This window comes from Emys orbicularis, chromosome 1 (assembly GCF_028017835.1).
Source record: "Emys orbicularis isolate rEmyOrb1 chromosome 1, rEmyOrb1.hap1, whole genome shotgun sequence".
Lineage (NCBI taxonomy): Eukaryota > Metazoa > Chordata > Testudines > Emydidae > Emys > Emys orbicularis.
Genome location: NC_088683.1, coordinates 331,222,354 through 331,234,384, shown reverse-complemented (window position 1 = coordinate 331,234,384; position 12,031 = coordinate 331,222,354). Strand labels below are relative to the sequence as shown.

At 42.5% G+C, this 12,031-nt stretch overlaps 1 protein-coding gene across 1 annotated transcript in view; it reads left to right on the top strand.

The window, feature by feature from the left end:
• The window catches only part of FDX1 (ferredoxin 1), a 42,865-nt gene that overhangs the window by 19,178 nt on the left and 11,656 nt on the right, over positions 1–12,031 (top strand). Inside the window, exon 2 of the mRNA XM_065405057.1 lies at positions 1,545–1,669. Within this exon, the coding sequence (XP_065261129.1) occupies positions 1,545–1,669 (125 nt within the window). The remainder of the gene's footprint in view (positions 1–1,544; positions 1,670–12,031) is intronic.

Below are 12,031 nucleotides of genomic sequence, written 5' to 3'. Positions count from 1 at the left end.
CACACTCAAGTTAATGTAGTACATGCTTCACTTGAATTTTGCAGATTAACAAGGTCAGTCTTTTGTCACTGATTATATTTTTTTGGATTAATTCATTGTTATTGAAGGTAGCTTGTGGCTATCTTCTGGAAAATGGACTGAGGGAATATTTGACAAGAATTGAACATGGCATCATAATGAATCATGCCACATATTGCTGCCAAAGTGTGTGTGTGTGTGTGTGTGTTTTTACAGTTATGGCAAATATAATAACTTTCTCAAGAAACATACTTGTATTCTTTAAATAAAAAGATCATTTTATGACCTGTTTCAAAATGTTTGATTTAATTTAGTCGTCCATTAAGGCACTTAAGGTTTTAGTCTAATTGTATAGTAAATATTTTGTTTTGTGAAGAATATTAAAATACTTTCCCTCCCCCCCCCCCAATGTAACTTTCAGTATGAAAGCTTTCGTAATTTTGTTTAGCATTGGCTGTGCAGGTTAGACTTCTTATGGACTGGCTTCATTTACAAGATTGGTAATTATTGTACATGGCAGGTCATCCAGAGCCTGTATGCATTAGAGGTAACACTTGGATTTAGTTTCTTGAAGCTAGATGTAATTTTAAAGCAAACATTGTATTGGTCTGCCTCTTTGCTGGTGGGAGCAATCCTGTTGCCAGTCCAAGGATAATTCTGTTTACTAGTTGACACGCATGTGCATGCTCACACATGTATACAAAATAAAACAGGACATCCAGTGAAGAATCTGATCCTTTTGGTTTGATTGATAATCCTTAAAGTATGGTTCTGCTCTTTAGAAGTGACTTTAAAATGGTATTCTTGAATTCCTAGTTGTTGTCTTTATTTTTTGATTGAAAGTGCTAATCTTACAAATAAGGACTTTTTTTTTCCTGTCAACCCTGCAAACCTGAAGTTAAATTTGTGTTCTTTCTTGCACATCATTAGTGTTTTGTTTTTTTTAAAAAAAAAAAGGTTATTGCAGACACCTGTGCAACCATATTGCTGTCACTGGGGTTGCACAGATATAACTATTTGGAATTTAGTAAACAATTCAGTTGATGTACTTCTGAAGCCTTTCCAGACCATCAGATGTCATGTATGCAGTGACTGTCTGTCCTGGGCTACTCTTGCATACCCTCTGTGTTGGAAGTGGTGTTCAACGACGGGATTTTGTCAGTTAACCTGTGTCTGAAATAAAATAGCTCTAACTTTTATGGAAAAAAGGGAAATTCAGGATCTAACACTCTTCCCTCTCTATCATTCATCATGACAAAACACAAACCTTAGCTGTTGTTCCTTATTTCTTATGTTAGTGCACTCAGCACTGAACAAGATGTAGTGGGGAGTACTTACTCTGTCATGAAGCGTTTACAAACTTAATTATTTCTTTGGGTTTTTGTGCCAAAAAGCTTTTGGTAATGTTTAGTGTTTTATTGGTGCTTCTTTAAAATTGGTAGACTACCATAAAGCTCTAAAATTCTTCTGCCAGTCACATTACATGCTTTAGTAATAGTTAACATGGATGTGCTTTTATTTTTCAGCTCAGAAGATAAAGTAACTGTCCACTTCATAAACCGTGATGGTGACAAACTAACAGCTGAAGGGAAAGTTGGGGACTCGCTGCTAGATGTTGTTGTTGATAAGAATCTAGACATAGATGGATTTGGTAAGTAAAATTACTTGAATACTGTACTTAATTTTTGAAAGTATAATTGACCAGTTTTCTCATTTGAATGGGATGTGTCTTAAACATAATTATCTTCTTTAGAACTTCAGAATTTGTCTAACTTTTCTTTTTCTGTCTGGGGCTGCATAGAATATTTAGAATTTAGTTAATATACAACATTACTTTTTGGAAAACAGAAACATTTGCTTTTAAGCTTTTAAAAATTTACACGAGATCTCTGCAGACAGATCTCAAAATGGAATTTTAAACAACGTTAGCTATCGCACTTTCTCTGAAGGGGATGCACCCTGAAGATTTTCACTCCCATGTCTTTCACGCAATCTGTCTGGAGCCTGAGTCTTTCTCTGTTTTTGCCCACTGTAGACATGCTACACAGATAGTTGATCTCCTAATGGCAGTAGCTATTCCTGCAGGTGCAAAATCTGCAGAACTGGCATATTCCCATCAATGGCAAGTTCCTTCTGCCTCTACTGTCACTAAAACTCCTCTTCATCTGTTGTAGGGCTATCTGTAACACCCATCACTGTTGAATGTAAGTGCTGAGAGGAGGAACCAGCCAAGGCCATCTGCAGATATGGGCACACAGTTTAGCTTCTGTGCACAGGTGTAGAGGGAAACCCTTTTACTCATCCCAGTTCAATTATTTCAACATCATCCTATTAAACTCTGCCTTCAAGGAAACCATATCTATTTTTTTAGAGGGGTTGGATAAAAAAACCTCCTTTCCCTTCCTCCCAAGTTCCACAGACACTGGTAGGAAGTGTGGTCAGGAGTATTTCCCCTCTTCCACAAGGTTTCATTTAGGGAACCAGAGTCCCTATTCCACTCACACACACACTCTCTCTCTCTCTCTCCCCCAGTCTGTTTCACAAATGCTCTCACTAGTCTTCTAGGTACCTGTTTTTGAGGGGAGGGAACCTCTCACACTTTTTTCTTCTGTTGGCTTCTCCCTCTCCTTGTCTTTCCCAGTTTCAGTTTGGGCAGGACATGGAATAAGTAGTCTCCACCTGTTAGACCGGGGTGCCAATTGGTTCCTCCAGATGAGTGCTTCCACAGAATGAAACTTATCTCCTCTGCCACCCTCCACTGGAACAAGCTAGGTTGCTCACCATGTAGGATTTAGACTGCATAGCAGAAGTTGCCTGCTCCATTAATTATTTGTCTGGGGCAGAGTCTAAGGATCAGATAATCCCTTGAAAGGGGCTGTTGAAATTTAGAGAGAAAATTTTTCACAAGACCAATGAAATGGAGTTGGGGCGGAGGGCAGCACACCGTGTCAGATATTTGCTCCTGAAAAAGTGTCAATGAATCTTGAGCCATTCTGGCATGAATTAACACAGAGGTGACTTCAGTAGAAAAAATTGATTCCACCCTTGGAAAAGGTCTGTATCCCAAAAGAATCTTGCAACAGAGAAACCTCGTAGACTCTAAAGCAGAGGTTCTCAAACTGTGGTCTGTGGACCACCAGTGGTCCGTGAGCTCCATTCAGGTGGTCTGCAGATAGTTCCCTCTAAGATGCGCGTCTGGGCAGCCGCACGCAAGAGAATGAAGGGCCACCCACCTAATTAGTGGAGTCGTGCAGGTGTGGCTCCACTAATTAGGTGCCTGGACCCTGGAGAAGACGCATGTGTAAGGTGAGGTGGTGGCCTTGGGGAGAATAGGGGGTAGATGGGAGGGGGAAGTTGGGTGAGAAGACAGGGTGGGGAGAATTTGAGATGTGCAGAGCTGTGGTGGCCAGAGAAAGAGGCAACTTTCCCTAGCTACAGGGCTGCGGCTGTTGGGGAGAGATGGCCCTCCTTCCCAGCCTCAGCTCTGTGGCTGCTGTGGTCGGGGAGAGACACCCCCGCCCCCCCCCCGTCCTTCCCAGCCTCCGCTCTCTGACTGCTGTGGTGGGAGAGAGGGGGAGGGACCCCCCTCCTTTCCAGCCCCAGCTCGGGGGCTGCCGTGGCGGGGGAGAGGGCACATCCATCGCATTAGAAAAGTAAGACTATTGATATTAAAATATGATTTGTGTGCTTTTATTTGTAGAAGAAAAAAACATGTATTAAGGTTTTTTTATATAGCGCTTTTATCTAAAGCGCTTTACAATAGTTAAGTAACAGTACAAACAACATTTGGAAAGATCATTAAGTGGTCCGCCGCAACCCTCAGCAATTTTCAAGTGGTCCGTAGGGAAAAAAAGTTTGAGAACCACTGCTCTAAAGTCAGAAGGGGCCATCATGATCATCTGTTCTGACCTCTGGCACATCGTAGGCCACAAACTCACCCACATGCTCCTGTTATAGACCCATAAACTTTGGCAGAATTACTGAAATCCTCAAATCTTAATTTAAAGACTTCCAAGTTATGGAGAATCCACCATTTACTCTAGGTCACGCCAGCCAATGATGCGTGCTCCTTGCTGCAGAGGGGGGAAAACAACACCCCTGGGTCTCTGCCAAGCTCACCTGGGGAAAATTTCTTTCCAGTCCTAAATATGGTGATCAGTTAGACCTAGACCATGTGGATAAGGCCCACCAGCCAGACACTTGGGAAAGAATTCTCTGTAGAAACTCAGAGCCCTCCCCATTTAGCGTCCCATCTCTGGCTGTTGGAGATATTTGCTAATAGCAGTTGCAGATGGGCCATATGCCATTGTAGGCAACTTCATCATGCCATCCTTTCCACAAAGTTATTGAGCTCAGTCTTGAAACAAGTTAGGGTGGGGTTTTTTTGCCCCCACTGCTCTCCTTGGACTGCTGTTCCAGAACTTCACAGAAACCTTAGTCTAATTTAAAGCCTAAAGTTGTTGATGGACAGTTTATATCCATTTGTTCTTGTGCCTACATTGTCCCTTAGCTTAAATAATTTCCCTTCCTCGCTAGTGTTTGGTCCTCTGATGTATTTATATACATCAATCTTATCTTCCGCCGTTCTTTGTTTGGTTAAGCTAAACACCCAAAGCTCCTTAAGTTTCCTCTCGTAAGGCAGGTTCTCCATTCCTCTGATTATCCTACTAGTCCTTCTCTGCACCTGTCTCAGTTTGAATTCATCTTTCTTAAACATTGGAGACCAGAATTGCACTCAATATTCCAGATAAGGTCTCATCAATGCCTTGTACAATGGTAATAACACTTCCCTAACTCCTGGAGGAGTTGGAGTATTTCAAAATTTAAGATTTGATTTGACTTCATAGTTTTGGCCTCTGCTTGATCCAGAGGGAGTCTTGGAATTGTTCTTTAGGAATAGTAAAGCACCATGCTCATTTATGATGCTGTGGAAGTATTACTAATCCATTACATTAGGCAGCAGCCAGTGTTGCTTTTTGAGTCTCAGAAGTAGGAATAAGTAGTCAACAATAACTGAGGCCGTGTTAATAAATCTGCTCTGTTAAAGTACCAAAGTAGCAGTTTAGGTTTCATTTCAGAAATGCAGTACTCAACTATGGTGAGAGTGATCTTGATGGCGGATGTAAGGGGAAACTAAGTTGTCGCATTTTTTCCTTCTCCCCCAGCCAATTGTACTGGAGAATTGCACCTATGTGTCTCTTGTACAAAAAATAAAATGTGATTGTAGACTAAAAGGTATCCAAGCAGTTGAAGTAACATGTCTTTGCTTTTCCATATTTTTCAGAAAATGCTATATATTACATTTAATTTACTGAATTAAAACTTTTCTCTTTCATATAATATCCATTTTACAGTATTAAGAATGTAATATTCTGTAATTCCTAGATAAGAATCTTACCTATCGTTTTCCTGTTGTGTAATCATCTTGCAAAGTTTAGGTACGTATTGCTTAGTCTGCATATGCAATAGTACATCAAGTCATCTAGTGCCTATTGACGTCTGTGGGAAGATTCTCCTTGATTTCAATGGAACTGGATTGGGTCTTTGGCGAGTAAAATTATGATTTATTAAGTATCATGTGCAGATCCAAATTAATGGATTCCAGTTTTTATAATAGCATCCAAAAGCCCATATCAGAACAGGGGCCTTGTTATACTGGGCACTGTATAAACTAAATAAGAGATGGTCCTTGCACTGAAGGCCTCATAATCTCAGACCCCAAACTGCAAGGTTGTCTGTGTACACAAACCACTGAGTTCCACTGAAGGCAATAGAGCTCTGCATGGCCAGGGATCTGCCCACACAAATCAACTTTCCGGATTGGGGCTTGAGACTAGAGCTAGAATAAACAAAAGGAGGGAGTGGGTGAAGATGGATATGAGTGACTGAGAGAGGAATACAGTAATTAGAGAGGAACAAAATAGAGTTAAATAGAGTGAGGTGCACAATTTGCAGCATTCAGTCTTGTTTAAAAAGAGTGTAAATAAACATATCCGTGATGTCAGTAATCCGAAATCTCCTTGGTATACTTGTAGAACCTCTGTTCACATCAATAGAAACTGCATACATATCACAGAAGAATAGACTCCTAACATGATCATTTAAAACTAAAATGGTTGGCTTAGTAACATTTTTAAAGCATGTCAAAATATTATAGTTATTCTATTAAGAATTATAAATACCATCTAATACCATAAATACCACAGCATATAGGCCTCTAGCTACTCTGCTTGTATTCTATGTAAAAACATCCCTTGTTAATCTTGAAGCAAAAAGCGGTGGTCTGTAAATTAAGAAGCCAAAATAATTATGTGAGCAAATTAAACTTTTTTTGGGGGGGCGGGGGAGAAATCACAATCTGGCTGTGTGAGTCTACGCTACATAATGTTAAAGAAATTCAATGTTTTATTAAAACAGTCCTATATATTGAGGTACTTGGTCTTGTAAAACCTTTGCTAGGAGTGCAATTTTGTCACTAGGGGGCAATCCAGATGCAGCAATAGTGCTGTAGGGATACTTAAAACTATTTAATGACTTAACTATAGCCACCTCACTTAATACTACTTGTTTAACAAAATTAATTCTTTAAATAGACTGGTCAGTGTGATGGGATTACATAATCTCAACTGAAAATATATTTCCTCTATTTGTGTGGCTGATTTAAGTAACTTGTTTGGCTGGCCAGCGTAGCAAGTGTCTGACCAGGTGTTCTTTTGAGATCTTCAAAACTTGCATTTTTCACAAATTTGAGAAGAACTTTGTTTTCTACCCTCCTTTTAATTGGACATTGTCCCCTGTACAAGTTGGGATACCTGATATCAAGTGCAACACATCATGACGGACTCTAAGCTGTTGGGTTCAAACCCTGCTAATCCCCCTTACTAACAGATGTAGCGGATGCCTGTTCTGCTTGGTGAAAGAGATCACTTGTTTGGGATGTGGCTGTGCTTGTCTTTCTCTGCAAGGACTTGCTAGTCCAGAAACTCTTGGCTCAAGCTACATCTTTTAGAGCAGACAGACTGAGAGTCAGTTCTGACCCAGAGGAAATGTTAACCACCAAATAGAACCAAACATTTAATCAGCCAGCACTCCTTTAAGTGGACACCATACTCCAGGATCTAGAGAGAAAAAGGCAAAGTGCTGGCAGCCTCTGAGCCAACACTGGCAGTTCTGGTACCTGTGCCCCTGAAACTAGAGGGCAACTTTGAGAGGTGAGGCCAGATGGAGCATAAGCTTGGCTCCAAGTACCATGCAGGACAGTCCTGCAAGGAGGACTCTAAGCATTACTCATCAAGACACATCCTCCAGGGCTTCCTGTCTGAACATGCACCATGCAGGGAAGAAGACCTGGTGCCAACCTGGGTACTGATATTGGTGACTGTGCCAATCAAGGGCCTGAGATGCATCTGTTACAGGTCTGGGCAAGTGCCTCCCTTTGGCTCCTCACCAGAGTGCTGTGAGGGATCCAGCAACTGAATCGTTGGGTGTTTTAAGCCTCTGGAGTCTGAACAGGGACCAAGTTGGGGACAGTGCTTGAGGCTTCTAGGCATGATTTCAGGGTGCAGATTGTTTGGCACTTTCCCTCCTGAGAGTTGCAAGCACTTGCTACAGCTTCCCCGCCCCTAGAGTCCGTGCTGACTTTAAGCTATAGGAAGAGTCTAGGACACACCCTTTCACAGAACTCCAGCATATGGTGGTATGAGTCCACAGTTTACTTCTTCAAGGGGCATATGAATAATGTAACACATGAAACATGCTAACACTTTGCACAGGATTCTACAACACTGTTCTTTCTTTAATTGCATGAGAAATACAGAGATCTGTACAAAAATAATAAATCCAATACACATTTCCCTGGACCTACTCCTCAGTATTGTCATAGCTTCAGAGTATTTTGGGGGCTGGGGTCAGTGATCTGGGGCTGTCCAGGGTCCTTCAGGAGTAGTGCCTGACTTGGGTTCTGAAACATAGAGCCTCTCTCCAACCTTCTTTCCTTTTCTTTCCTTGGCTGGTCTGTTCCCTTCCCAAAACTTCCTCTGTGGGTCCCAGTCTTCCCTCCTGAGTCTGTTTATAACCTCCTGCTTTGTCACCCCCATCTCTTTGTCCCTCTCAGGGAATTTCCATTCTTTCCACTATCCCCTCCTTGTAGGTAAGTTGGGGGAAGTTGGAGAGAACTGTTTGCCCCAGACACTGATAGGTCCTTAACAATTGGCTATTCTCCCAGGCCTGGGAGTTGCATGCTTCAGTGTTTTTCAGCAGAGGTGGATACACAAAGACAGAGGTCATATATGATGCAGCAATTTTCATGGTAACCACTGCATAATTTCATCTTATCAACCACAATTCATAAGTTGTAGATCAGTTCATCAAATCATAATGTTGCTGTAGAGGAGACAGACGCATCCTCTGCACCAGAAGCTGCAGCTGGCACGGAGGCTGTATCACTCTCCAACCACACTGTTTGAGGAAGGATACTTCTCACCAATTTTACCACATTGGATAGGGATCCCTTTTCTCTACCTTTTGGAGAGCATCCCCAGGCAGGTTTCCAGGGACCCCCATTTCAGGCCCCACCTCAAGTGAGATATAAGTGGCGCTGGATCAGCCATCTGCAACCTGACCCAGTATCCTTACAGCATACCTTCTTGGCCATATTGGCCTCATTGCAAACTATCATCATGTAAGTTCTGGAGCAGATCTTGCTTTCCCGCAGCATAGTTAGCCAGCCCATCCTCACCAAAGCCTGATGTCCGCCTCCAGGAGCAGGCAACAGAGTGACAGCAGAAACCTCCATCAGTGTTGTCACTAGATGAAATGGAGGCAGTGCTATTGGTCCCAGTACCAACAGCTGATCACTTCCAGGTATACCAAGATCTCCAGTTCTAAATCAGAGGCCCTGGGCCACCTCCTTCCTTTGGTAATGTTTGCCCCAATGTTGGCCATCCCACCATGTCCATCTTCTCCATCTCCCACAACTGTCCCTGCCACCATCTCCTCTCCCTCATGCCATCATTCCTAACCACACACCTCTTTCCCCTCCTTCTCCATCCATACCACTGTCTCTGGAACACCCACTCCCTCTCTTTTATAAAAAAAAAAAAAAAAAAAAAAAAAAATCATAGCCAGCTATGGCTTCTTCATGTCTCATACAAATAATAATAATAATAAACACTGAAACAATGGTGATAGAGGCTAAGTCCCACAAGTTGTTGGCATACTGAGTTCTTTGACCCTGGCAGGATTGCCCTGCTGATCAACAAGGGATCCTGTCACCTGCCGTTGTCCCTGTGTACTGCATACTTGAGCCAGTGAAGGGACTGCAACAGGCCCTGGCCACTCTGTTGGGCACATGTAAACAAGTGGAAAAAGGGATGGAGCTCTTTAGAAGCAGAACAGATTAAGTGCTCCATTCACTAAAAGTCTCTCAGTCCATTCTACCTTCCTTGGGGATCTACACACTGGGTTCCTGTAAAAGCCAAATAAAACCCAATTTTAGCAGAGGACACAGTCCTACTCTCTGTGTTTACAGCGCATGTACCTGAGAGGAAAAGGCCCCAGTATTCCAGGAGACCCCATTTTTTTTGTGCTCCTTTGGACACAAAGGAGGTGACAGGTTTGGTAGGAATATTGGGAGCCACATGCAAGCCATTTTAGCACTTGCCACCACCTCGCCCCCTTCCACCAGTCTTGGTCTACTATCACAACTGACAAGCGGCTGTTGGATATCCTCATCCAGGGCTACCCCATTCATTTCCATCCTCTTCTCACAAGCTCATTACAAAAAGAAGTGATCTCCTCATTGCTTTCTCTAGGTGCCATAGAGGAAGTACCTCAGGAATATAGGGGAAGAGGCTTCTACTCCTGGTATTTCCTTATCCCAAAGAAGAAAGAGGGTCTTTGTCCTATATCTAAGACATGGGTTGACTGAACAAATACATATGCTGCTTCTGATTCAGGATGGTAATCCTCTCTTCAGGCTCAAGACTGGATCATTCCTGTTGACTTACAGGATGCATATTTCCACATCTCTCTCCACCAGAGAGAGGTACCAGAGGAAGTACCTCATATTCACAGTGGGGCCAGAGGAAGTACCTCATATTCACAGTGGGGCCAAATCATATCTGTACAAGGTACTGCCATGTAGACTCTCCATGGCTCTCAGAGTCTTCACAAAATTCTTAGAAGTAGGGGTGACCCACATGAGCAGTAGGGGCATTCTTATGTATTCTTTCCTGGATGGTTGGCTGAGCAGAGGCAGATCCTAGCAGGAGACAGTGGCAAGTCTAGAATATGCACTCGTGCGCTCTCTCTCTGTTTGCCCAGCTAGCCCTGCTGGTGAACTATCAAAAACTCTTCTCCTATCCCATCATAGACAATAGAGCTCATAGCAGCTATGATCAAGTGTTCAGGTCTGAAAGCACGTATCTGCCTGAGGACAGATTCCTGCTAGTGCAATTACTATTACTTGAGCTAAAATCAACCAGAACATGATGGTACAGACTTCCTTGGGATGTTAGGCTATATGTCGGCATTTATGTATGTAACATCACTTGCCAGACTCCACCTGGTGCTGCTTCAACTCTGGCTCAGATAAGTCTACTCCTTGGAGAAACACTGGATGAATAGGAAGGTCTTAGTACTACCTCATGTCATTGAAGAGCTGAGATGGTAGCTAGAACCCAAAAAACATACAAGGAGGTGTACCGTTCTCTGCCCCTTCCTTTACAAGGACATTAATTGTGGATGTATCACACAGGTTGGGGAGCCCACCTGATCCAGATGCAAGGGACCTGGTCCCCCAGAAGACATAGGACTTCACAAAAATGTCCTGGAACTCAAAGTATCAGGGTAGCGTGTATGGCATTCCCAAGTATCCTTTGAAATTCCCTGGCGTAGATCCTGACGGACTACACATTTGTGATGCACTACATAAACAAGCAAGCAGGAGCCTGCTCATCATCCCTCTGACTGGAAGTCATCAAGCTCAGAACATGGTGCCACCGATACAGGATTACACCAAGGGTCGTCAACAATTTGGTGGACTTCCTGAGCAGAAAATCTGTTACCAGTCACAAAGGGTCACTTGTGAACCATCATAGAGCTGATTAATTCCATTATTGGGGGGAGGGATGGAATTCCTTTGAAAGACCAGTTTGGCACTGAAGAGAATGTCAAGAATCTGAACCTTTCTTCCAGAAGGGGTAGGAGGAATCCAGAGGATTGTTATTGGAAACCTTCCTTCTGTAATGGAGTCAAGACCTCCTATATGCCTTTCCAACAATCTTCCCAGGGCATTATTCATAGTTAAACAACACAGAGCCACAATCCTCCTTGTAGCTCCCTACTCATTCCCAGCAGTTTTGGCTGACAGACCTGCTCCAGATATTCATTCAGCTCCTAGACTGGCTGGACTTCACAGCACCACAGTCAGATAATCCATCCAGACCTGAAATAGTAGCATCTGACAGCATGGATTTTTGTCTGGTGTACCATGGATGGGGCCAGTTCTTAGCAAGTCCAGGAGATACTGATACAGTGTGGAAAGACATTACCAGAAGTACTTACGGTAATTATCAAAATGGGTTTTGCTTTGAGGGCCACAACCATATTGGTGTTAGAAGCATTTTGGTTTCTAGGCTTATTCTTTGGGCAGGTGGGTACTGAGTGAATTTTTCAAGACCTTTATATATTTGAAATAAGATATAACTATCACACGCATTACATCGTATTTTTAAGTCGTTAAAGTAACATTCACATTCATGTGATAAGGTACTTCTCATTCTTTAGCCCTGCCTTAGCAGTTCAGTTTCTTCTTTTCACACTGGATGCATAAATTGAATAAAACTACAGTAAATATATTTGTGCATAGTTCATATGGCTTGTGATGTCTGAGGAAAAAGTGGATGTATCTAGTAATGCTCTCTATGCTGCCTAATAAGACTTCTGATTAACACAAGAATTTGTTGGAAATAAATAGCATGTCATATCTTTGCACTTTAACATTTCTCATTAC